General features: G+C 49.8%; 1 protein-coding gene across 4 annotated transcripts in view; it reads right to left on the bottom strand.

Annotated features, from left to right (window-relative positions):
- Window positions 1–27,299, bottom strand: part of ttll5 (tubulin tyrosine ligase-like family, member 5) — a 602,008-nt gene that overhangs the window by 515,931 nt on the left and 58,778 nt on the right. For all 4 annotated transcript variants that reach the window (XM_072494443.1, XM_072494444.1, XM_072494451.1 and 1 more), the window contains one exon: window positions 11,285–11,369. In XM_072494443.1, coding sequence (XP_072350544.1) covers window positions 11,285–11,369 — 85 coding nt within the window. The remainder of the gene's footprint in view (window positions 1–11,284; window positions 11,370–27,299) is intronic.

Below are 27,299 nucleotides of genomic sequence, written 5' to 3'. Positions count from 1 at the left end.
AGGTTATCCACTTCAGTAGCAAAAATGGAAGGCAGATTATTATTTCATTGGGTGTAAATTGAGAGAGGTGGATACTCAGTGAGACCTTGGTGTCCCCGTGCATCAGTCGCTGAAAGTAAGCGCGCAGGTACAGCAGGCAGTAAAGTAGGCAAATGGTAATAATAATAATCGCTTATTGTCACAAGTAGGCTTCAATGAAGTTACTGTGAAAAGCCCCCATTCCGGCACCTGTTCGGGGAGGCCGGTACGGGAATTGAACCTGCGCTGCTGGCATTGTTCTGCTTAACAAGCCAGCTATTTAGTCCACTGTGCTAAACCAGCCCCTGGTATGTTGGCCTTCATAGCGAGAGGATTTAAGTATAGGAATAGAGATGTTTTACTGCAATTGTACAGGGCATTGGTGAGGTCACACCTGGAGTATTGTGTGCATTTTCGGTGTCCTTATCTGAGGAAGGATGTTCTTGCTGTGGAGGGAATGTAGCGAAGGTTTACCCGGCTGATTCCTGGGATGGTGGGACTGCCATCTGAGGAGAGACTAAATCGGTTAGGATTATATCCATTGGAGTCATCGAAACTTACAAAATTCTAACAGGATTAGACAGTGTAGATTCAGAAAGAATGTTCTCGATGGTGGGGGAGTCCAGGACTAGGGGTCATAGTTTGAGGAAAAGGGGTAAACCTTTTAGGACTGAAGTGAGGAGAAATGTCTTCACCCAGAGAGAGCGGTGAATCTGGAATTCACTCCCACAGAAAGTAGTTGAGGCCAAAACATTCTGTAATTTCAAGATGGAATTAGATATAGCTCTTGGGACTAAAGGGATCCAGGGATATGGGGGGGAAGGCGGGATCAGGGTATTGAACTTGATGATCAGCCATGATCATAATGAATGGCGGAGCAGGCTCGAAGGGCCGAATGGCCTCCTCCTGCTTCTATTTTCTATGTTTCTGTTGAATTCAAGTTTTGTTCAGGCTGGGGGGGTCAATCAAAAAATGTCTAATCCAAGATTGACAGATTATCAAAGGATATGGAGCAAAGTCAGATAAACAGTGTTACAATCCAGGTCAGCCATTATTTAACTTTATGGCGGGACATGTTCAAGTGGCTGACTCGTCTGCAGGCTCAAGGGCACTTAATGGCTTCCTGTTTTGCAAGTTCCCAAACTGGGGTTCACAGGCACATGGGGCAGGGGTTGTTGCAAAGGAAGCACATTCTGATTACCACCTGAGCACCACCTGACTTGGAATCATCACCACTCTTACACAGGTTGCAGGTCAATGTAGCTAAAGGTTGAAGTGATCTCATCCAATCATCAGAGGACACCCCAGCAGTGAACCAATCCAAGGAATACTTTGTGCAGCCATTTTGACCGTAGCCCCAAACTGAGCTGTGAACAAGAGGATCAGCAAAAAACAAAATCAGCAAAAGAAAAGAAAAAAAACTTGGCTACAGCAGCTGATCGGAGAATATCTGTTTTCATTAAAGAACATCTAAACTTTATCCAGCCATGGTCTTTGGACTGACTGGAGTTATACAGCATGCTGTGAATTTAAATTGATGTCTTGCATCTGGGGATTTCACTGTGAAATAAAGCCAGCTGTTGCTGGGCCTCTGTAAAGGGCAGAGTGGTTAACCTTCTATGGAAGGCTTCTGCCCAGGACTTCACAGCACTTTGTAGGACGAAGCGAGTTTTAGAGAATTTGGATTCAAGGAGCACAGTGATGGATGGTCACAGCGTGTCGTGTGCTTATTAATTTTATTTGATGAAAGAAATAAAGCTGCAAAACCGAAACAATGCTGGGAATGTGAAGAAAAACTGATACACGTCTTTCAACAAAATGACAACCAAAACGTTTATCAGAAAACTTAAATATCAATAATACGGATTCAAGAGAAGGTCCTGACAACCTCCTGAGTAATGTTTCCAATGGATAGACAAGAAAGCATATGTTGTTGGAGAGGAGCTGATAATTCCAGCTGCTGTAGAAATATACAAGTGTTGATGAGCACTAAAGTTGAATGCTGCACCACACATTGAGAAGATTTTCCTTTTTAGCATCAGAATGAATGAGGAAATATTCAAATGGCAGAACTGTGTTGCTGTTTGCGCAGACAGTGCTACCAGAGTAACAGGCAGTAGAAGTTCTTGCTGCAAGAATAAGGGCCATTAACCCACAGGCCATGGTGACACATTGCATGTTGCACCCCTAAGTCATTGCTTCAAAAGGAATAAACCTAAATTACGTGCAGTATTAAATGCAGCTGTGAATTGTGTGACGTCCAGACCTGTCAAATCACATTTGTTAAAAATGTATTCATAAATGGAAACAAGACAAGAAAGATTATTGCTTCACACAGAAGTACATTACTGGGGATGACCAGAGTCCCAGAAAGCATTTTGCGTTTCGGAAAGAGCTGCTGGCTTGTCACTCTATGTATGATCTGGCGTTAGTTGAAACATCTCTGATCACCTATGGAGATTGAGAAGAAGAAGGTATTATTTTTTAATGTTTTTGGTGCCTACTGTGGCATTCTGTAAATCGGGCTTCATGTGTGCACATAATTTAATTAATCTGGGGATTGTGTCTGCAAAGTGGAGGACATCAAAGATGTGAGGTGTGAAATACGTGCACATGAAATGAATATGGCCAAGTTGGATGTTGTACAAGTAAGTAAGGCAGGAGTAGAAATTTGCATGAGGAGATGAAGAACGTTTGTTGCATTCAGTTGTTAAATTTCAAAAGGAAGTAAAGAAGGTTTAAACTTGAAAACATCATAAATAAATAAAGCAAAAATTATTAAATTACCCAAAGTGGGGACAATAAGTAGAACATAAAAGATTTGATATTCTGAGAGCGGTAATTTTAAAGGAAAGGTAAAGACAATGGACTAAAACATGAAAGAAAGCAGGGTTATGTTTTAAAATGTCTCGGAATTTCCCCAGCAGAGGAGGAGAGGGAGAAGCCCTCTGATGCACCTCCCCTACATAACAATAGGGGGCCCTCATGTAATATTACTGGAATTTCTTTATAAAATAAATATCTTTAAGGGACTGTTGCCAAAAGAGCGGTTTATCTGCGAGTCTAACCAAGTAAGAATCCTTTTGAGAAATGTTTTGGAAGACTAATTTTTAACTGTGCAAATGTAATCTTGTGTGTTTAAGTTTCTTTTCTTCATAAATGTCTTAATATTTAAAAATCTCCAAAAGTGTTACTGGAATTTGTGGCTCCTGATTTCAGTACACATATCTTATCATAGAAAATAGAAGTAGAAAAAAGGGTCGTGATAGCTTGCCAAGTTTCCCTTTGGATTTGGTTTCTGTGGCACTTACCCACCTGCGAAACCTAGACCAAAACTTGCATTTTTAACCTGTTAAATATGCTGAGTCGATCAATACAAGGGGCAATAAACTAATGTTTGAGGTGAGCAACCAGGCTACTAACTTTAGGATGAAAATGGAGGTTTGGAAAATTAAACTGAGCTACAGAGTTTCAGATATGTTCCAGGTACTAAGGACTTTAGCATTCAAAACAATGACAGCTGAATATGTGAAAGGATCATTGCTCATCTCCCAATATTGCCAGAGGATTTCAGTGTTTATTTTGAAAATATAAACATGGATATGTAGATTGGGTTTGGGATCTATTTTCAACATTTGTTCAATATTTTGTTGCCGAAGTGTAGTTGGTGGAAATAACCTGTGACCACTCACAGAATTAAGTTTCAGGAACACACATCTTCCCACTTTTAGCCACCTGCTGTTACAAGAACTAGAATTTGAGGGTGATTTAGAGATGTGGATCAGAAATTGGCTAGCTGAAAGAAGACAGAGGGTGGTGGTTGATGGGAAATGTTCAGAATGGAGTACAGTCACAAGTGGAGTACCACAAGGATCTGTTCTGGGGCCGTTGCTGTTTGTCATTTTTATCAATGACCTAGAGGAAGGCACAGAGGGGTGGGTGAGTAAATTTGCAGATGATACTAAAGTCGGTGGTGTTGTCGATAGTGTGGAAGGATGTAGCAGGTTACAGAGGGATATAGATAAGCTGCAGAGCTGGGCTGAGAGGTGGCAAATGGAGTTTAATGTAGAGAAGTGTGAGGTGATTCACTTTGGAAGGAATAACAGGAATGCGGAATATTTGGCTAATGGTAAAGTTCTTGAAAGTGTGGCTGAGCAGAGGGATCTAGGTGTCCATGTACATAGATCCCTGAAAGTTGCCACCCAGGTTGATAGGGTTGTGAAGAAGGCCTATGGAGTGTTGGCCTTTATTGGTAGAGGGATTGAGTTCCGGAGTCGGGAGGTCATGTTGCAGCTGTACAGAACTCTGGTCCGGCCGCATTTGGAGTATTGCGTACAGTTCTGGTCACCGCATTATAGGAAGGACGTGGAGGCTTTGGAGCGGGTGCAGAGGAGATTTACCAGGATGTTGCCTGGTATGGAGGGAAAATCTTATGAGGAAAGGCTGACGGACTTGAGGTTGTTTTCGTTGGAGAGAAGAAGGTTAAGAGGAGACTTAATAGAGGCATACAAAATGATCAGGGGGTTGGATAGGGTGGACAGTGAGAGCCTTCTCCCGCGGATGGATATGGCTGGCACGAGGGGACATAACTTTAAACTGAGGGGTAATAGATATAGGACAGAGGTCAGAGGTAGGTTCTTTACGCAAAGAGTAGTGAGGCCGTGGAATGCCCTACCTGCTACAGTAGTGAACTCGCCAACATTGAGGGCATTTAAAAGTTTATTGGATAAACATATGGATGATAATGGCATAGTGTAGGTTAGATGGCTTTTGTTTCGGTGCAACATCGTGGGCCGAAGGGCCTGTACTGCGCTGTATTGTTCTATGTTCTATGTTCTAATTCATAAAAGAAGCAATGGAAGTACTGCTAACTTTCCCAATGACAAGCATCATTTTCTGCTTTGGCAGTAATGAAGAAAATCTACACATCCCATCTGGATTGGGGAATGATTTACAAGCGTCATTGCTAAACATCACACTAGACTTTGCAGTTAAAAGCAGACAAATTACAACAGTAAATAAATACAAGTTTTCTTAAAAGCTTTATGAAGACAGTCCTTACACGTCCCACTTCCATATTTCTGGGCACTATATAGTATTATAATTTAGATTATCATAGAATTTACAGTGCAGAAGGAGGCCATAAGGCCCATCGAGTCTGCACCGGCTCTTGGAAAGAGCACCCTACCCAAGGTCAACACCTCCACCCTATCCCCATAACCCAGTAACGCCACCCAACACTAAGGGCAATTTTGGACACTAAGGGCAATTTATCATGGCCAATCCACCTAACCTGCACATCTTTGGACTGTGGGAGGAAACCGGAGCACCCGGAGGAAACCCACGCACACACGGGGAGAATGTACAGACTCCGCACAGACAGAGACCCAAGCCGGAATCGAACCTGGGACCCTGGAGCTGTGAACAATTGTGCTATCCACAATGCTACCGTGCTGCCCACCAGGTGGGGGCTCTGTGATTACTAATCCATTTGAAAAGGAGTCCTTTAATGCATCAGGCTCAAGCAGTTGAATGGCATTCTCCTGTTCCCATGCAACAGATTTGAGGCGAACAGCTTCCTCCTGTCTGCAGTAAGCTGCAGGCTCTGGAGGAGTGGTGCTGTAAGAGCGGAATATGTGAAGATAAGGTAAACTCCTGGTACCCAATGAAATATCATACTTTCTTTTATTATTGAACTAATCTTTCTTCCTTTGGTTTGCTATCTTCCTTATACCTCTGGAAGCACCTGCATAAAGGCATTGGGCGCGATCTAACCATTGCATTGCACCGAGCATGGTGCTGGTTAAATAGCGGGAAAGGCCAAAACCCAGATTCACACCGGGGTGAATCAGTTTGCCATCCAACCCACCCACTCCTGATTGAGAGTTCCAGATCTTGCCCAAATATGGGGAGCATATCATTAACCCCAATTTACATTCATTTCCATCTCATTAGCGAGATTGAAGTGATGGCCTCCAGGAAATTAACCGGCTCCCCAGCAAGAAATCACGCGGGTGTCGTTTAACACTCCTTGTTAAAAATGTGAAGCTGGTGCAATGGCTGCTGAGGGGGACTGAGGAGGTGAGGAGCCAGTTCCATTTTTTTGACATGCAGCTCAAAGGCACTGGAGCTGCTGCCCCAGTGCTCGAGGGTTGTGGGGGACCCCTCATGGGTTGGGTTTGGTTGGGAGGCTGAAACATTCAAGGTTGGGGGTCACCCCTGGGCCAGGGAGGGGGGGGGGGGGGGGTTCAGCCTTTTTGTCTGTGAGGCCTTCAATCCATCTTTAAATATTGTGCATAAAAGGGTAATTACAGCTGATGCCTGTCTGTTCGACCAAACACTTCAGGGCAGAGCCCCGCTCTTGGTTCTATGCTGAAGGTCACCTTAACTCCCTTGGACCATGAGCAGCCTCTAGCTTCACAACTGCAGGCTATTGCTAATAAGGAATTGACCTTGTTAGTTGTGAGAGCACTTCACAGCTGCTGGTTGTGTTGCTCCTGCTGGGGGCTGCCGTTGCTGTTTCCTTCCTTTTTTGTAGCCGGAATGAAGGACAATTTTTTCTAAGATACCTGGGTCCTGGAACACTGGGCTCAGGAGGAAGCACGAGTCCAGAAGGCAATCCAGTTTGAAGCAAGAAGACGCTGCGGGACCTGCTGCGCGACATTGATCCAAATGGACCACCTGATGTTGCCGTTGATGAAATGTTTTCGCAGATTGCTGCTGCTTTTGTTGTTGCATGTAACTGGCACGTCACCGCTGGTGACATATGCTGGAAGTAAAGGATGTTCAACAGCTCGAGTACCAGTGGAATATGTGGAAGCCAGGACTTGGTTCCGGTGAGATTGGGCCATGTGGGAGGGGCCTGAACAACTGCGGCTCCTGGACGGAGAATGGCGCAGATACGTGGAACAAGTCACACATTGATGGATAGATAATTTCGAAGACAAAGTTCTGGACATGTTACCGCATTCTCGGGCTCATCCTACTTTCTGTTCATAGAATCCCGACAGTGCAGAAGGAGGCCATTCGACCCATCGAATCTGCACCACCCCTCTGAAAGAGTACCCTACCTAGGCCCAATCCCCCAGCCTATACCCGTAGCCCCACCTAGGAGCAATTTAGCATATCTAATCCACCTAACTTGCAACCTGAAGAAATCCACGCAGGCACAGGGAGAATGTGCAAACTCCACACAGACAAGTCACCAGAGGCCGGAATCGAATTGAGGTCTCTGACATTGTAAGACAGCAGTGCTAACCACTGTGCCACTGTTGTTGAACCTGTGAGGAGTGATACCGTGTGTTTGTTTGTGTGAAAATGTGCTGATATAGCTTTGTATTGGAACCAATATGGAACGGTGACATCCTTGTTGAACATCCTTGACTTCCAGCATATGTCACCAGCGGGACATGCCAGATACATGCAGCACTCACCACATCAATATGGAACGGTGACATTTCCCTGTTTGATGATTAGTGAGATCTTTTACGCGGTTGATTTTCAAATCTTTGTTACTGTTGACCATTTTATAAAGAAAATATTCTCAAGTGCATTCACATGAGTACACGTGCCATGTCTCAGATGATGATTATTCCATCGTATTTCAATCAAAACTTTGAAGCGTCAGCACCAGAGGCAGCAGCCAACAATCAAACAACCAGGAGCTAGGCTTCAGCACTGGAGATATCCTCCCGACCAGAGGGCGAGTGTGTGGATCAGGGGAGGGCACCTGAGCATGCTCTCCCGGAAGTTCCCAGCTGGGGTCTGGGATCCAGGGGCTCCTGATGTGGCCCGGGGGGGGGGGGGGGGGGTTTCAGAGTGAGGTTCTCCAGCACAACCTGCTCGCTGGATGGTACTCTGTCACTCAGAGAAAGTGGAACACCCAAGGGTGGGGGAGGATTTGCGGATCCCGTGGTGGAAGCAAGTCGGTCTCTCTCCTTCCTCTGATTCCTTACAGATGCCAATATGGACGGTGATGCCTGCCTTGTAAAGCATGTCCTCGCTGGTGGCAGCCCACGTGGCCCGATTCCAGAGAAGGCAGCAGCGTCAATGCAGGTTGGTGGCGGCATCCCATGTCCAGGGGAGCCGCCGCACACTGAAGACCCAGCCGCCCATCAGGCTGAGGAGGAACCCAGAGGTGTCGTTGGTCTTTTGAGAAGATGGTGGACAGCATGTCCGTCTCAACAAAGAGACAATGCAGAGCCTGTGCCATGCCCTCACAGATTTGGCACCCAGAGAAGAAGGACACCTGCTCTCGGTGGCCGGGAAGGTCACCACAGCCCTGAACGTTTACGCCACCGGTTCATTCTAGGGCTTGTGCAGCATTTCACAAACTACAGCCCAGAAGTGCATCCGTGAGGCCACATAGTCTGGTGCCCGGGCATTCAGGGTTTATATTAACTTTGAGCTGGACCAAGCCCACCAAGATCCCCGGGCTGCTGGATTCTCCGCCATCACCGGGATGCCCCAGGTAATTGATGCCTCGCACACACCGGGGCCCATCATTAACAAGACGGGATTCCTCTCCCTAGATGTTCAGCCTGTGTGCGACTACCACCTCTGGATCATGCACGTGTGTGCACGCTTCCCAGAGAGCAGCTACATTTTGGGACACTAGGATTTGATTTTGATTTGATTTGATTTATTGTCACATGTACTGAAGTACAGTGAAAAGTATTTTCTGCGGCCAAGGGAACGTACACGGTACGTACATAGTAGACGAAAGAATAATCAACAGAGAACATTGACAAATGGTACATCGACAAACAGTGATTGGTTACAGTGCGGAACAAGGGGACGAACAAAGCAAATACATGAGCAAGAGCAGCATAGGGCATCGTGAATAGTGTTCTTACAGGGATTCTTACAGAGATCCCCGGCGTCTTCGAGGACCACCCCAGGATGACGGATTGGCTCTTCGGGGATAAGGGGTATCCCGCTGAGGTCCTGACTGATGATGTCAGTGCGGAGGCCAGAGTCCAAGGTGGAGACCCGATATAATGGGGCCATGTTGCCATCAGTGCAGTCATTGAGCGGTGCATCAGAATGCTCAGTATGCGGTTCCGATGTCTGGACCGCTCTGGTGATGTACTGCAGTACAGAGGGTCTCCTGTGTTGTAGTTGTCTGCTGCGTCTTCCACAACCTGGCACAGCAGCGGTCGACACGCTGGAGGTGGGACTTGCGGCCTCGTCTTGCAGGAGGAGTCAGATCAGGAGGGGATGTTGGACAAGTCTGGGAAGGAGCCAAGCCTGGGAAGGAGACAGAGGATGGAGGACAGCAACCACAACTTCACTGTTATACCCTCACAGGTTCTGTGTCCGTCACCCCAGGGTGATGGGCCTGTGTCGGCAGTGTCAGCGGGTAAATATACAAGGCAGGAAAGTGTTGATCACTCGCTGTGAGGAAAGCTCTGGGACTCCTCAGTTTATGCCAAAGTCTGACTCCTGTCTTTCCGCTGACGGCGCGTCACACCCATCCCCTGCTCATGGACCACTGGGCTCTGGGGGCATGGGGAGTGGAGGTCAACACGAGGTGAGCATGCAGGCAGGCGCGCTGTGAAGATTAACGTGGCAGAGGCTTCATATGTATCAGGAGTAACATGTTTTAATGGTGAACATTTGACATTCAGCTAAAGATAGTGCCCCACCCACCACCACCCACCCTACCCCCCCATGCCCAGTGACCCTCAGTGCCTCACCCCCCATGCCCTGTGACCCAACTCCCATGCCGTGACCCTCAGTGCCCCACCCCCCCGTGCCCTGTGACCCTCACTGCCCCAACCCTCCCATGCCCAGTGACTCTGTGCCCCACCCCCATGCCCAGTGACTCTGTGCCCCACCCCCATGCCCAGTGACTCTGTGCCCCACCCCCATGCCCAGTGACCCTCTGTGCCCCACCCTGATGCCCAGTGACCCTCTGTGTCCCACCCCCCCATGCCCAGTGACCCTCAATCTTCTTGATCTTATGTGGTTTAGTGCTACGTCTTGGTGTCCCCAGGTTGCAGAGGTGGTGGTAGCCTGCAGCTTTTCGCGCCCTGTGGCCTTTGATGTCCTTCGAAGACGTCCTCTGGAGAGCCCCGGCTGACATGCCGGTGCCACTAGCTTTGCCGTGCCTTCCTGTTCTGCCCGCTACCCTTGAGATGCGCCGGTCAGGAGGGGGGGATTCAGAAGAACTGGAGAACACATTTGTCTCCTTGGTGGTAGGTCCCAGGGAGGCCTCCTGTGCTTCTTCCTCACAATCGGCACCCGTAGGGCCCTGGGGGTCCCCCTGGGATGGAGGGACAGCTCAGCTCCGGGAGAACCTTGTTCAGAGGTTCAGCATCTGACTGGGATCAGCTGAGTCCTGGGATCCAGCAGACCTCAGACTGCCGCCTCCCTCGGATGTTCCTGCTCCACCTGATGTGCATCAGCAACTGTGTGGTGCTCACCAGAAGCCTGTCCACTAATGTTGCCCACCGAAATGTGTGCCTCTGGTGAAAGGTGATGGGGTGATAGCTGTGGCGCCTCGATGGTGGTCTCCTCGGAACTCTCATACGAGGTGGTCTATTGGGGGGTGGGAGTGATGGAGGGGGGATGACACCAGATGGCCCAGCCACATCAGATGGAGATCCTGCGAGAGATTGGGCATTTAGTCAGTGAGAGGGAGGGATTATTTTGTGTGACATGAACAACTCACTTGAGACAGGTCACCTGGGTGAAGGGGCAGTGGATCCTCACCTGTACGGCGCAGGACAACCTCGCTGTCGGTGACTCTTCTCCCCCCCGGTCAGGCCCATGATCCTAGGCGGTATTGGTGGCCCTGCTGCTGGCCCCCCGATCCCCTCAGGGGAATAGGATGTCCCATCTCTCATTCAGTGTCCAGAAGCCGGTTCAGGTCAGCATCCCCAAAGCGAGAAGCAGATCGGCGTGCTTCCATGCTTGTGTGTTAACTGGGAGTAAGTGCTCAGGGAGAGATTAAAAGCAGCTCCCCCTTGTTAGCGGCGAGACAGAGGCACAAGTCCGGCGAATCGGACAGCAAGGCAGCCAGTAATGGCGAGAAGCTGGTGGCGGCTCATTTTCAGCACTAAGTGCCGTTAAACATGGGCCGCGATCTTGCCAACGCAGCCACCGAGAAACACCCTGCCAATCGCTGCCAAAACGACCTCCGGAAATGTTTCCGTTAAGTTGCGCCCATTGTAAAATGCAATTGTTGCTACTTAAGAAAACTTTGACAAACAGATGACAACGCAGTGGTGTATAATCAGTACAAAAATGAAACATTTCTGACCTCGTCAGTCCTTCTTCATAGAGATAAACCACCAAAGGATCGTAGGACGTCACCAGGACATATAATCGCACATCAAACTTGAAGTCTGCAATGGTAAAAATGAAGTAAATAACTCCATGTGAAGACACACTCTCCTTTGAATCAGACTAATAACAGAGTGGCGGATTGGTTCAGATGGCAACATAAATGCCTCTGAGATTTAACCTGTAGGTTTAATCCACAGGGTTTATGATGAAACTCCAGGACAGTATCATGCAAATCAAGTCCCAGTTTACTTATAATAATAATAATAATAATAATATAATAATCGCTTATTGTCACAAGTAGGCTTCAATGAAGTTACTGTGAAAAGCCCCTAGTCGCCACATTCCGGCGCCTGCTCGGGGAGGCCGGTATGGGAATTGAACCCGCGTTCCTGGCCTTGTTCTGCATTACAAACTAGTTGTTTAGCCCACTGTGCTAAACCAGCACCTTGGGGGCTGGCTTAGAACATAAGAACATAAGAACTAGGAGCAGGAGTAGGCCATCTGGCCCCTCGAGCCTGCTCCACCATTCAATGAGATCATGGCTGATCTTTTGTGGACTCAGCTCCACTTTCCGGCCCGAACACCATAACCCTTAATCCCTTTATTCTTCAAAAAACTATCTATCTTCATCTTAAAAACATTTAATGAAGGAGCCTCTACTGCTTCACTGGGCAAGGAATTCCATAGATTCACAACGCTTTGGGTGAAGAAGTTCCTCCTACAATCCGTCCTAAATCTACCTCCCCTTATTTTGAGGCTGTGCCCCCTAGTTCTGCTTTCACCCACCAGTGGAAACAGCCTGCCCGCATCTATCCTATCTATTCCCTTCATAATCTTATATGTTTCTATAAGATCCCCCCTCATCCTTCTAAATTCCAACGAGTACAGTCCCAGTCTACTCAACCTCTCCTCGTAATCCAACCCCTTCAGCTCTGGGATTAACCTAGTGAATCTCCTCTGCACACCCTCCAGTGCCAGTACGTCCTTTCTCAAGTAAGGAGACTAAAACTGAACACAATACTCCAGGTGTGGCCTCACTAACGCCTTATACAATTGCAGCAGAACCTTGCTAGTCTTAAACTCCTCCCTCTAGCAATGAAGGACAAAATTCCATTTGCCTTCTTAATCACCTGTTGCACCTGAAAACCAACTTTCTGCGACTCCTGCACTAACACACCCAGGTCTCTCTGCACAGCAGCATGTTTTAATATTTTATCATTTAAATAATAATCCCTTTTGCTGTTATTCCGACCAAAATGGATAACCTCACATTTGTCAACATTATATTCCTTCTGCCAGACCCTAGCCCATTCACTTAGCCTATCCAAATCCCTCTGCAGACTTCCAGTATCTTCTGCACTTTTTGCTTTCCCACTTATCTTAATGTCGTCTGCAAACTTGGACACATTGCCCTTGGTCCCCAACTCCAAATCATCTATGTAAATTGTGAACAGGTGTGGGCCCAACACTGATCCCTGAGGGACACCACTAGCTACTGATTGCCAACCAGAGAAACACCCATTAATCCCCACTCTTTGCTTTCTATTAATTAACCAATCCTCTATCCATGCTACTACTTTCCCCTTAATGCCATGCATCTTTATCTTATGCAACAACCTTTTGTGTGGCACCTTGTCAAAGGCTTTCTGGAAATCCAGATATACCACATCCATTGGCTCCCCGTTATCTACCGCACTGTTAATGTCCTCAAAAAATTCCACTAAATTAGTTAGGCACGACCTGCCCTTTATGAACCCATGCTGCGTCTGTCCAATGGGACAATTTCCATCCAGATGCCTTGCTATTTCTTCCTTAATGATAGATTCCAGCATCTTCCCTACTACCGAAGTTAAGCTCACTGGCCTATAATTACCCGCTTTCTGCCTACCTCCTTTTTTAAACAGTGGTGTCACGTTTGCTAATTTCCAATCCGCCGGGACCACTCCAGAGTCTAGTGAATTTTGGTAAATTATCACTAGTGCATTTGCAATTTCCCTAGCCATCTCTTTTAGCACTCTGGGATGCATTCCATCAGGTCCAGGAGACTTGTCTACCTTTAGCCCCATTAGCTTGCTCATCACTACCTCCTTGGTGATATCAATCCTCTCAAGGTCCTCACCTGTCATAGCCTCATTTCCATCAGTCACTGGCATGTTATTTGTGTCTTCCACTGTGAAGACCAACCCAAAAAACCTGTTCAGTTCCTCAGCCATTTCCTCATCTCCCATTATTAAATCTCCCTTCTCATCCTCTAAAGGACCAATATTTACCTTAGCCACTCTTTTTTGTTTTCTGTATTTGATGAAACTTTTACTATCTGTTTTTATATTCTGAGCAAGTTTACTCTCATAATCTATCTTACTCTTCTTTATAGCTTTTTTAGTAGCTTTCTGTTGCCCCCTAAAGATTTCCCAGTCCCCTAGTCTCCCACTGATCTTTGCTACTTTGTATGTTTTTTCCTTCAATTTGATACTCTCCCTTATTTCCTTAGATATCCACGGCCGATTTTCCCTCTTTTTACCATCCTTCCTTTTTGTTGGTATAAACCTTTGCTGGGCACTGTGAAAAATCACTTGGAAGGTTCTCCACTGTTCCTCAACTGTTTCACCATAAAGCCTTTGCTCCCAGTCTACCTTAGCTAGTTCTTCTCTCATCCCATTGTAATCTCCTTTGTTTAAGCACAAAACACTAGTGCTTGATTTTACCTTCTCACTCTCCATCTGTATTTTAAAGTCCACCATATTGTGATCGCTCCTTCCGAGAGGATCCCTAACTATGAGATCCTGAATCAGACCGCTTGTTCCCTCGTAGGTTCCATTACATACTGTTCGAGGAAACTATCTATAGATACATTCTATAAACTCCTCCTCAAGGCTGCCTTGACCGACCTGGTTAAACCAATCAACATGTAGATTTAAATCCCCCATGATAACTGCTGTACCATTTCTACATGCATCTGTTATTTCTTTGTTTATTGCCTGCCCCACCATAATGTTACTATTTGGTGGCCTATAGATTACTCCTATCAGTGACTTTTTCGCCTTACTATTCCTGATTTCCACCCAAATGGATTCAACCTTATCCTCCATAGCACCGATGTCATCCCTTACTGTTGCCCGGATGTCATCCTTAAATAACAGAGCTACACCACCTCCCTTACCATCCACTCTGTCCTTCCGAAAAGTTTGATACCCTCGGATATTTAACTCCCAGTCGTGACCATCCTTTAACCATGTTTCAGTAATGGCCACTAAATCATAGTCATTCATGATGATTTGCGCCATCAACTCATTTACCTTATTCCGAATACTACGAGCATTCAGGTAAAGTACACTTATGTTGGCTTTTTAACCTCTGTTCTTAATCTTAACACCTCGATCAGTAACCTCTCCTAAGTTATATTTCCTCTTAACCTTTCTCCTAATTTTCCTTGTCGTCGAACCCATATCTTCCTGTAACAACCTGCCGCGTCGCTTACCATTAATGTTTTCACTTCCCGTTTTATTTCTTTTAGTATTCCTGGTCCTATTCCCTGAGCTCCCCTCAGTCACTGTACCTTGTACTGTCGCCCTTTTTGATTTTTGACTATGGCTTCTCTGCCTTACACTTTCCCCCTTACTGCCTTTTATTTCTGTCCCTGTTTTACTACCTTCCAACTTCCTGCATCGGTTCCCATCCCCCTGCCACATTAGTTTAAACTCTCCCCAACAGCTCTAGCAAACACCCCCCCTCGGACATCGGTTCCAGTCCTGCCCAGGTGCAGACCGTCCGGTTTGTACTGGTCCCACCTCCCCCAAAACCGGTTCCAATGTCCCAGGAATTTGAATCCCTCCCTCTTGCACCATCTCTCGAGCCACGCATTCATCCTATCTATCCTGACATTCCTACTCTGACTAGCTCGTGGCACTGGTAGCAATCCTGAGATTACTACCTTTGAGGTCCTACTTTTTAGTTTAACTCCTAGCTCCCTAAATTCAGCTTGTAGGACCTCGTCCCGTTTTTTACCTATATCGTTGGTACCTATGTGCACCACGACAGCTGGCTGTTCACCCTCCCCCCCCAGAATGTCCTGCAGCCGCTCCGAGACATCCTTGACCCTTGCACCAGGGAGGCAACATACCATCCTGGAGTCTCGATTGCGTCCGCAGAACCGCCTGTCTATTCCCCTTACAATTGAGTCCCCTATCACTATAGCCCTGCCATTCTTCTTCCTGCCCAGCTGCAGAGCCAGCCACGGTGCCTTGAACCTGGCTGCTGCTGCCTTCCCCTGGTGAGCCATCTCCCTCAACAGTATCCAAAGCAGTATCTGTTTTGCAGGGAGATGACCGCAGAGGACACCTGCACTGCCTTCTTACTCTTGCTCTGTCTTTTGGTCACCCATTTACTATCTCCCTCAGTACCTTTCACCTACGGTGTGACCAACTCTCTAAACGTGCTATCCACGACGTCCTCAGCATCGCGGATGCTCCAAAGTGAGTCCATCCGCAGCTCCAGAGCCGTCAAGCGGTCTAACAGGAGCTGCAACTGGACACACTTCTTGCACGTGAAGGAGCCAGGGACAGTGGATGTGTCCCTGAGCTCCCACATCGCACACGAGGAGCATGACACGGGTCTGAGATCTCCTGCCATGTCTTAAACCAATTTCCCCCTCAAAAAATGTAAATAAATAAATAAACAATGAAGAAAAAAATATATATATATACCAATGAAAAGAAACAGAAAAACAGAAACACTACTTACCAGGGATAAAAAGCACTTCCTCCCCACCCAGCTTCGAATTCCCACCTCGATTCAAATTCCCAAACTCACTCTTTGCTGTCTCACCCCTGGCTGTCTTCTCTGTCTCACTGGGAGAACTCACTGGGGGGTGAGTTTACAAGTGGCTCTTTTTAAACTGGCCTGAGTTGACTCCCCTCCCCCACCTGCTTTTAGATCAAAGTAGATTAAAGTGACTGACACTTAACTGCCAACCAGTTATGTGAGTGGGTGGGGCAGCCCTTGTTAACCTACACTGCACAATACTAGCTTAATATAAATTAATTTAAACTCCTGAAATTTAAAAGGAGCTGCCTTACTGATTCAATTTAATTCAATTCAATTCCCACCTCGATTCAAATTCCCAAACTCACTCTTTGCTCTCTCACTCCTGGCTGTCTTCTCTGTCTCACTGGGAGAACTCACCGGTTTGCTCCGGTGGATATTAAAGATCCCACAACTGGAAGATAAGTTCACCTGGTGTCCTGGCCAACAATCTTCCCTCAAATAAGATAACCGTTTGGGGTGAAGATTTGTGCATTCACACGAAGCAAAGAAATATTTTTTCAGCAATACTCAAGTTCAATACTACGAAATAACTATTTATAGTTACAATTTTATTACGCACAGCATATTCCCCATTATCCAATATTCTTCAGGAACAGCTTTAAAAAACTCAGCTTGATTTGACATGGGATATTTTACATCATGCCTCAGGAATGAGGGATTCTGCTCATAATGTTCAGTGTACAGAACAATTACAACAAACAAGATATGTCCATTCAATCAACTGAGTCACTTCGACAGGCCCTACACAATATAACACGGTGACAGGAAGGTGAAGGTTTTGAGAAAGTGAATAAAACTATTTCAGTAACTTGGGGCTCAATCATTTAAAATTAGCATTAAGGACTTCCGGTGGAAACCATGGAGGAGTAGGTCGCACATTCGATAGCTCCCGCCTGAAACGGACTTTCGGATCTTTTTTCCCAACTTTTCTCGGACTTTAGGGGATAGATCGGTGTAGTGGACGATATTAAGAAGGATTCCCCCTCTGATGTATGGCTAATTGGACTAGAAGTGGCCGTGTGAAAAGACTCAGCCCTGATAGAGTGAAGCAGTCGGAGCTGGTACCGCGCGGCGCAGCATGGTGGAGGGTCAGGACCAGGGGGCGGTGGCTGTGGTCTAAGGAGCAACAGATGAAGTTCTTTAAGGACTGTTTCGCTGAGCTGAAAAAGGAAACGTTGGACCCGATCAAGGCTGCGATCGATCAAGTGGTTTTGAATCAGGCGGCCCAAGGGAAAGTGATACAAGAAATTGTGCTGAAGTTGTCCAGCCAGGAGGACTATCTAACCGTGCTGGAGCACAAGGTGGAGGTGTTGGATGAGCGCCACAAGAGAATGCAGGAGAAGTTGGAGGACCTGGAGAACAGGTCCAGGAGGCAGAACTTAAGGATCGTTGGCCTCCCTGAAGGACTGGAGGGGTTGAATGCGGGAGCATACGCGGCGAGCATGCTGGAGACGCTGATGGGGCCCCGAGGCGTTTTCTCGGCCCGTGGAAGTGGACGGAGCGCATCGAGACCTTGCAAGGAAGCCTAAGGCGAACGACCCGCCTGATGTGTTGGGTGTTCTGGATCACATACAGGTCACCAACACTTGAAATAGTGCAACACTATTTTATTGAATCATTAACTGTTTAAACATACTCAGACTGTGAGTTAATACGATACTAGCTTTAACTAAAGACCTTTGCCTTGTCCTAACCAGTCGATGCACTCAGCACATGGTGAATGTCTGTGTTACAGGCTGTGAGCTCTGTGCTCCGAGCTGGCTGCTACTCGAATGAGCGGGAACTCTCCTGTCCCCTGTCTTTATAGTGCGTGTGCTCTCACTGGTGATTGGCTGCGGTGTTGTGTGTGTTGATTGGTCCCACTGTGTGTCCATCAGTGTGTGTCTGCACCATGATATACTGGTGTATATTATGACACCCCCTTTTATAGAAGAATGTACCTGCGTGGCAATAAATAGTGTGTGGTTAATGTTCCTGACTACGTGTGCGCGAAATATTTACAGGACTATGTACATAAAAACTAAGCTATTTACATGGGAAGGTGCCTGGTGCAGAAAAACAGTATGCCACAAGAATAACGAGATGAACACTATATACAAACCACTTGAACGATTAAACGGAAGAACAGAACAAATCAGAAAGTCCATGAGTCCACAAAGTTCACAAATTAAGTCTCTGAGGTGGGCGACAAATTCTGGTTGACCGCCTCAAGGGTGGGTCGGGAGCCGCCGGCTGAGGAGCGGGCTGGACTGCGTCAGAGTGAGGAGAATGCAGAGTGACCGGGATCTCTGCATAGTCCAGGTCAGGGTCAATGGGAGGGCGTGGCAATGGTGGAGGATCACGTAGCGAGTGCGGAACGAGACGAAGGGCACGTCGATTATGGCGCAGAATGGAGCCATCCGATAGACAAACCAGGAACGAGCGGGGGGCCACCTTCCGAAGGACCACAACGGCTGCAGACCAGCCACCATCCGGAAGATGGATGCGGACGTTGTCATCTGGAGCCAGAGCAGGGAGATCAGCTGCACGGGCGTCATGAGTCGCCTTGTGCTATGCACGAGACAGTTGCATTCGTTGAAGGGCCGGAACATGGTCGAGGTCTGGGACATGAATGGACGGCACCATCGTCCTCAGGGTGCGACCAATGAGCAGCTGGGCTGGCGACAGACCAGTGGACAGTGGGGCCGAGCGATAGGCCAGCAGGGGGAGGTAGAAATCGGACCCAGCATCGGCAGCCTTGCAGAGGAGCCCTTCTCCGCTTTGCCGTTGGATTGGGGGTACAGGGGACTGGATGTCACATGCACAAAGTTGTACCTCCTGGTAAAGTTGGACCATTCCTGGCTTTCGAAGCAGGGGCCATTGTCCGACATCACAGTGAGTGGGATGCCGTGTCGAGCAAAGGTGTCCTTGCAGGCACGGATGACTGCAGACGATGTGATGTTGTGTAAACGTACCATCTCCGGGTAGTTTGAAAAGTAGTCTACAATCAAGACATAGTCCCTGCCCAGCGCGTGGAACAGGTCGATGCCGGCCTTGGACCAAGGGGACGTGACCAACTCATGGGGCTGCAGGGTCTCACGTGGTTGGGCCGGCTGGAAGCGCTGACAAGTGGGGCAGTTGAGCACATGTCCTCATTGATGCCGGGCCAGTACACAGCCTCTCGGGCCCGTCGGCGGCACTTTTCAACGCCAAGATGGCCCTCATGCAGCTGTTCCAAGACGAGCTGGCGCATGCAGTGCGGGATCACAATGCGGTCCAGTTTCAGGAGAACACCATCGACCACCACCAGATCGTCTCTGATGTTGTAGACCTGCGGGCATTGGCCCTTGAGCCACCCGTCCGTTAGGTGACACATGACACGCTGTAGCAAAGGGTCAGCCGCCGTCTCGCGGCAAATTTGGACAAGGCGTTCATCCGTGGCAGGTAGATTGGAGGCCACGAAGGCTACATGGGTGTCAACCTGACAGACGAATCCTGCTGGGTCACACGGAGTGTTGACTGCCCTGGAGAGAGCGTCGACAATGATTAGGTCTTTGCCCGGGCTGTATACCAGCTGGAAGTCGTATCGCCGGAGTTTGAGCAGAATGCATTGGAGGCGAGGCGTCATGTCGTTCAAGTCTTTTTGTATTATATTGACCAGCGGGCGATGGTCGGTCTCAACGGTGAATTGGGGAAGGCCGTACACATAATCATGAAACTTGACGACACCAGTCAAAAGGCCCAGGCACTCTTTCTCTATCTGCGCGTAGCGCTGTTCCGTGGGGGTCATGGCACGTGACGCATATGCAACGGGGGCCCATGATGAGGCCTCATCACGTTGCAGGAGCACTGCCCCAATGCCAGACTGGCTGGCATCGGTCGAAATTTTTGTCTCTTTCGCTGGATCAAAAAAAGCTAAGACCGGGGCGTGGTGAGTTTGATTTTGAGTTCTCTCCATTCACGCTCGTGGGCAGGAAGCCATTGGAAGTCTGTCGTCTTCCTGACCAGGTTCCTGAGAGCCATGGTATGAGAGGCGAGGTTAGGGATGAACTTCCCTAAAAAGTTGACCATGCCCAGAAATCGGAGGACCGCCTTCTTATCCTCTGGCGTTTTCATGGCTGTGATAGCAGTCACCTTGTCCGCATCCGGCCGCACACCCAACTGGGAGATGTGGTCCCCGAGGAACTTGAGTTCCGTCTGACCAAAGGAGCATTTGGGTCTGTTGAGGCGTAGGCCCTGCTCCCGTATGCGTTTGAACACGCGCTGGAGGCGACTGACATGCTCCTGCGGGGTGGTGGACCAAATGATTATGTCGTCGACATAGACGCGAACATCTTCAATGCCATCCATCATTTGTTCCATGATCCTGTGGAACACTTCTGAAGCCGATATGATCCCAAACGGCATCCTGTTGTAACAATATCTGCCAAAGGGGGTGTTAAATGTACACAATTTCCTGCTGGATTTGTTGAACTGGATTTGCCAGAAACCTTTCGAGGCGTCAAGTTTGGTGAAGAGCTTGGTGCGAGCCATCTCGCATGTGATCTCTTCGCGCTTCGGAATCGGATAATGCTCCCTCATGATATTGCGATTCAGATCCTTGGGATCAATGCAAATTCTCAGCTCGCCGGAAGGCTTTTTTACGCACACCATGGAACTGACCCAGTCGGTTGGTTCCGTAACTCTGGAGATCACTCCTTGGTCTTGGAGGTCCTGCAGCTGCTGCTTGAGGCGGTCCTTGAGGGGTGCTGGGACTCTGCGAGGTGCATGCACCACAGGCGTGGCGTTCTGTTTGAGTAGGATCTTGTAAGTATATGGGAGCGTGCCCATGCCTTCGAAGACGTCGTGGTGCTGGTCGATGATGGCGTCGAGTTGCGCCCTTAAGTCAGCATCCTGGAAGGCAGACGTGTCATCAGGAGAGAGAGAGAGTGAACTCTCTGAACTAGGTTCAACAGCTTGCACGCCTGTGCGCCAAGCAGGGGGTCCTTCGAGGAGCCCACGATCTCGAAAGGAAGGATGGCTTTCCGTGACTTGTGCGTCACTTCGAGTTGGCATGAGCCGGTAGCAGGAATGACGTTGCCATTGTAGTCCAATAGCTGGCAGGCCGATGGAAGGATGGCTGGTTTGACACAAAGGCTTTGGAAAGCAGACCACGCCATGAGATTGCCGGAGGCACCAGTGTCCAGGCGGAATCGTATTTGGGACCGGTTGACCGTCAGGGTGGCACACCACTCATCGTCTGGATCGATGCTGTATACCGCCAGCGGCTGGCGTTTTTGCTTCGGGGACAGCCTGTTTTTCGTTACGACACCGACTCGAAAAGGCACCTTCGGGTCCTCGGTGTCACTGCTGTGTGACTCTGTGACCATGGGTTGAATTGCCCGAACATTCCTGCGAGGCTAGCTGAAGCGATGGGCGTTGGCAGGCTGAGCTGCTCGACAGCAGGCAGCATAGTGGCCAAGTCTTCCACATCGGAGGCATTGTCGAGATTTTACGGGGCATTGCCGCTTTAAGTGGGCGGAACCCAGTTGCCGCACGTCGTGACGTCAGCACGTTCGTTGTGCCACCGCGCATGCGCGGGCGGTCCTGCGTGGTACGCACCTGCGCATTACGTTCCTCAACGCCGCTATCCCCTCGTTTGGTGCGTACAAGCGCGGGAGTCCGCGAAAAGCGCGCAAAATGGAGGCCCTGGAGCTGCTCAATCACTTGGACCCGTTCCGCCTCGTGGGGACCTTGCCCCGCCGTTTCAGCCGCTTGTATATGGGAATACCGACTGGTGGCATTTTCATGTAGGACACAGGTCTCGATGACGGTCGCTAGGGTGAGTTGCTTTACTTTGAGGAGCTGCTGACGTCGGGGGTCCGACTGAACACCGAAAACGATCTGGTCGCGTATCATGGAGTCGGAGGTGGGCCCGTAGCTGCAAGATTGCGCAAGGATGCGGAGGTGCGTGAGAAAGGATTGGAAAGGTTCATCCTTATCCTGCAAATGCTGCTGGAACACGTAGCGTTCAAAACTTTCATTCACCTCTACGCTGCAGTGAGTGTCAAACTTGAGGAAGACCATCTTGAATTTCATCTTATCTTCATCATCTGCAAAGGTGAAAGAGTTGAAAATGTGGATGGCATGTTCCCCGGCCGTGGAGAAGAGAAGAGCAATCTTTCTGGTGTCCGAGGCGCCCTCCCTGTCCGTGGCTTCGAGGTAGAGCTGGAAGCGCTGTTTGAAAATCTTCCAGTTGGCCCCGAGGTTGCCGGCGACGCGGAGCGGCGGCGGCGGGCTGATGTTGTCCATGTTGCAGGATGACGGAATGCTGGCGGAAGGCAGATCACTTGCAGGTAAGTCGAAGAAGTGCTAATATCCCACAATTCCTGGTATCATGATGTGTTGGGTGTTCTGGATCACATACAGGTCACCAACACTTGAAATAGTGCAACACTATTTTATTGAATCATTAACTGTTTAAACATACTCAGAAGTGGGTGTGTACGATACTAGCTTTAACTGAAGACCTTTGCCTTGTCCTAACCAGTCGATGCACTCAGCACATGGTGAATGTCTGTGTTGCAGGCTGTGAGCTCTGTGCTCCGAGCTGGCTGCTAGTAGAATGAGCGGGAACTCTCCTGTCCCCTGTCTTTATAGTGCGTGTGCTCTCACTGGTGATTGGCTGCGGTGTTGTGTGTGTTGATTGGTCCCACTGTGTGTCCATCAGTGTGGCTGCACCATGATATACTGGTGTATATTATGACACCGCCGAGGGCCATGGTGGTGCGTTTCCACCGTTTTTCAGACAAAGAATTTGTCTTGCGGTGGGCCAAGAAGGAGCGGAGCAGCAGTTGGGAGAACAGCGAGGTGCGCATCTACCAGGACCTGGGAGCGGAGCTGGCCAAGAGACGTGCTGAGTTTAACCGGGTGAAGGCGATCCTCTTCAAGAAGGGGGTGAAATTTGGGTTGCTGTATCCAGCGCGGTTGTGGGTCACGCACGAAGACCGGCACATTTACTTTGAGGCACCGGACGATGTATGGTCTTTTATCAAGGAAAAGAAGTTGGAAGCGTCTTAAAGGACACTTAAGTCTTGAAGGAGTTATGTGGCGGCGGTTTGTAATTTTTGTAATTCTTGTATCGGTACAAATAAGACTGTATGTGGTTCTGGGTTAAGTATGGGTGGGGTGGTGGTTTGAGGGTGCTTTGTTTTTGCAGTGATTGGATGCGGGGGGGGGGGGCCCTGAAGTTGGTGCTATTCTGTGGGAGGTTGGGTCTGGTTTCAAGCGATTGTTTCTGCATTGGTTTATGTTAATTTATTTTACTTGAGGTTGTTTACTTACTAGGGACTGCGATGTTTTAAATGGTTTATGCATGTCGGGAGAGGGGTTCGAACAATAGGGAGCCAGACTGTTTGGCACCAAGGGCGGGGGCTGTCGGGGTCAGCATGGGTCAGCTGACTCTCGGAAGCATGGTGGGGGGTGCACATGTGCTAAGATGGTGCTTTACCTGGGGGATTAGGTTTTGGGGACTGTTATGGGGGGGAGGGGGAGACTGCTTCACTGACAGGGGAGGAACTATTATCGGGGAACAAAAGGGAGGTCGATTGCTGCTTGTGGGGGAGCTTGGGGAAGCGGGGGGCGCGGGCTCTGGGTTGGCCAAAAAAAGGTTATGGCTAGTCAGCGGGGGTGGGGGGGTAGCCCCCCGTCCAGGCTCATTACAAGGAATGTGAGGGGTTTGAATGGGCCAGTCAAAAGGGCTCGCGTTGTCGCGCATTTAAAGGGGCTGAAGGCAGACGTAGCAATGCTTCTGGAGACACATCTAAAGATTATTGATCAGACGAGATTGAGAAAGGGGTGGGTTGGTCAGGTGTTCCACTCTGGGCTGGACTCAAAGACCAGGGGGGTAGCGATATTGATCAGCAAGCGGGTGGCGTTTGAGGCTGGAAGAATTGTGGCAGATAAGGGGGTAGATATATTATGGTGAGCTGGAGGGTGTACAGGTGGTGCTTGTAAACGTATACGCTCCGAACTTGGACCATGTGGGGTTTATGAGACGGGGGTTTGGCAAGATCCCAGACCTAGAGTCTCATGGCTTGATCATGGGCGGGGGGGGGGGGGGGGCTTTAACACGGTCATGAATCCCAATCTGGACTGGTCAAAATCCAGGACTGGAAGGAGGCCTGCCGCTGCGGCAAAGGAGTTGAGAGGTTTTGTGGAGCAAATTTGGGGGGGGGGGGGCGGGGGGGGGGGGGGGAAGACCCGTGAAGATTCGAACAGCCGAGGGCGAGGGAGTTTTCGTTTTTTTCTCATGTCCATAATGTTTACCCTCGCATTGATTTTTTTTGTTCTAAGCAGACATAGCAAACATATACACCCCCTCAGATCCCCCAGTATAGACAAAAATAAAATAGAACCCCCCTCTTCCCCCCCCCCCGGGTTGCTGCTGACCATTGTCTACCGCTCTGCCAGGAAGTCCAAGAACGGTTGCCACCGCCTGAAAAACCCTTGCACCGATTTCACCCTCTCCAATTGAATGAACCCCGCCATATCGTTGATCCAGGATTCCACGCTTGGGGGCCTTGCATCCTTCCACTGAAGAAGAATCCTTCGCCGGGCTACCAGGGACGCAAAGGCCAGAATTCCGGCCTCTTTCGCCACCTGCACTCCCGGCTCCGCTGCCACCCCAAATATTGCGAGCCTCCAGCCTGGTTTGACCCTGGATCCTACCACCCTCGACACAGTCCTTGCTACGCCCTTCTAAACTTTCTCCAGCACTGGGCATGCCCAGAACTTTTGGGTGTGATTTGCTGGGCTCCCTGAGCACCTAACACACCTGTCCTCACCCCCAAAAAACCGGTTCATCCTTGTCCCGATCACGTGTGCCCTGTGCAGCACCTTAAACTGTATGACGCTGAGCCTCGCGCACGAAGAGGGAGAGTTCACCCTCCAGAGGGCATCTGCCCATGTCCCCTCCTCGATCTCCTCCCCCAACTCCTCCTCCCACTTACCTTTCAGCTCCTCCACCGAGGCCTCCTCCTCCTCCTGCATCACCTGGTACGTTGCCGAGATCTTCCCCTCTCCAACCCACACCCCTGAGAGTACCCTGTCCTGTACCATGCGTGGCAGCAGCAGCGGGAATTCCACCACTTGCCGCCTGGCCCTTACCTGTAGATACCTAAAGGTGTTCCCCAGGGGGGGCCCGTATTTATCCTCCAGTTCACCCAGGCTCGCGAACTTCCCATCCACAAACAGGTCCCCCAACCTTCTTATCCCTGCCCTGTGCCACCCCAAAAACCCTCCATCTATTCTCCCTGGGACAAGCCGGTGGTTCCCCCGTATCGGGGTCCACACCGAGGCCCCCACTTCCCCCCCGCGCCGCCTCCATTGCCCCCAGATTTTGAGGGTAGCCGCCACCACCGGGCTCGTGGTATACCTCATTGGAGGGAGCGGCAGCGGCGCAGTTGCCAGCGCCTCCAGACTCGTACCCTCACAAGACGCCGTCTCCAGCCTCTTCCATGCAGCCCCCTCCCCCTCCATCACCCACTTGCGCACCAGTGCCGCATTGGCAGCCCAGTAGTACCCACAAAGGTTGGGCAGCACCAGCCTCCGCCCCATCCCTACTCCACTCCAGGAACACCCGTCTCACCCTCGGAGTCCCTCGCGCCCACACAAACCCCATTATGCGCCTGTTGACCCGCCTAAAGAAGGCCTTCGGGATAAGAATGGGGAGGCACTGGAACAGGAACAAAAACATTGGGAGCACCGTCATCTTGACTGACTGCACCCTACCTGCCAGGGACAGCGGCAACGCGTCCCACCTCTTAAACTCCTCCTCCATTTGCTCCACCAGCCTCGTGAAATTAAGTCTATGCAGGGCCCCCCAGCTCCTGTGCTCCTCCCCACCCCGCACCAACCCTCCAGTTCCTCGACTCCCTCAGTGCCATAGCCAAGGGTTCAATCGCCAGTGCGAAGAGCAGGGGGGACAGGGGACACCCCTGCCTCGTCCCTTGATGCAACCGAAAGTACTCAGACCTCCTCTTGTTCGTGGCCACACTCGCCATCGGGACCTCGTACAACAGCCTAACCCCACCTGACGAACTCCTCCCCAAACCAAACCTCTTCAGCACCTCCCACAAGTACCCCCACTCTACCCTATCGAAGGCCTTCTCAGCGTCCATCGCCACCACTATCTCCGCCTCTCCCTCCCTCGCCGGCATCATAACAACGTTCAAGAGCCTCCGCACATTTGCGTTCAACTGCCTCCCCTTCACGAACCCAGTCTGGTCTTCGTGGATAACCTGCGGCACCCAATCCTCAATTCACATAGCTAAGACCTTCGCCAGCACCTTGGCATCTACATTTAACAACAAAATCGGCCTGTAAGATCCACACTGCAGGGGATACTTGTCCCACTTCAGAATCAAGGAGATCAGTGCCCGGGACATCGTCGGGGGCAAGGCCCCCCCTCCCTTGCCTCATTGAAGGTCCTAACCAGCAACGAGCCCAACAGGTCCACATATTTTTTGTAGAATTCGACCGGGAAACCATCCGGCCCTGGTGCCTGCCCCGCCTGCATGCTCCCTATCCCTTTGGCCAGCTCCTCCAGCCCAATCGGGGCCCCTAATCACGCCACCAGTCCCTCCTCCACCTTTGGGAACCTCAATTGGTCCAGAAAGCGGCCCATCCCTCCCTCCTCCAGTGGGAGCTCGGACCGATACAGTTCCTCATAAAAGTCCCTAAAGACCCCCTTGATGCCAACCCCACTCCACACCCCCTCCTCTATCCTTAACTCCCCCGATCTCCCTAGCTGCGTCCTGCTTCCGAAGCTGATGCGCCAGCATCCGACTTGCCTTTTCCCCATATTCATAAACCGCCCCCGGGCCTTCCTCCACTGCACCTCCGCCTTCCTGGTGGTCAACAGGTCAAATTCGGCCTGGAGGTTACGCCCCTCCCTCAACAGTCCCTCCTCCGGCACCTCCGCGTACCTCCTGTCTACCCTCACCATCTCCCCCACCAGCCTCTCCCTCTGCTCTCTCCTCTCCTTGTGGGCCCTAATGGAGATCAGCTCTCCCCTAACCACCGCCTTCAGCGCCTCCCAGACCATCCCCACTCGGACCCACCCCTTATCGTTGGCCTCCAGGTATCTCTCTATGCTTCCTCGGACCCGCTTACTCACCTCCTCGTCCGCCAACAGCCCCATCTCC

Source organism: Scyliorhinus torazame, chromosome 2 (genome assembly GCF_047496885.1).
Source record: "Scyliorhinus torazame isolate Kashiwa2021f chromosome 2, sScyTor2.1, whole genome shotgun sequence".
Classification (NCBI taxonomy): Eukaryota; Metazoa; Chordata; class Chondrichthyes; order Carcharhiniformes; family Scyliorhinidae; genus Scyliorhinus; species Scyliorhinus torazame.
This window is presented reverse-complemented; position numbering and strand designations above follow the sequence as displayed.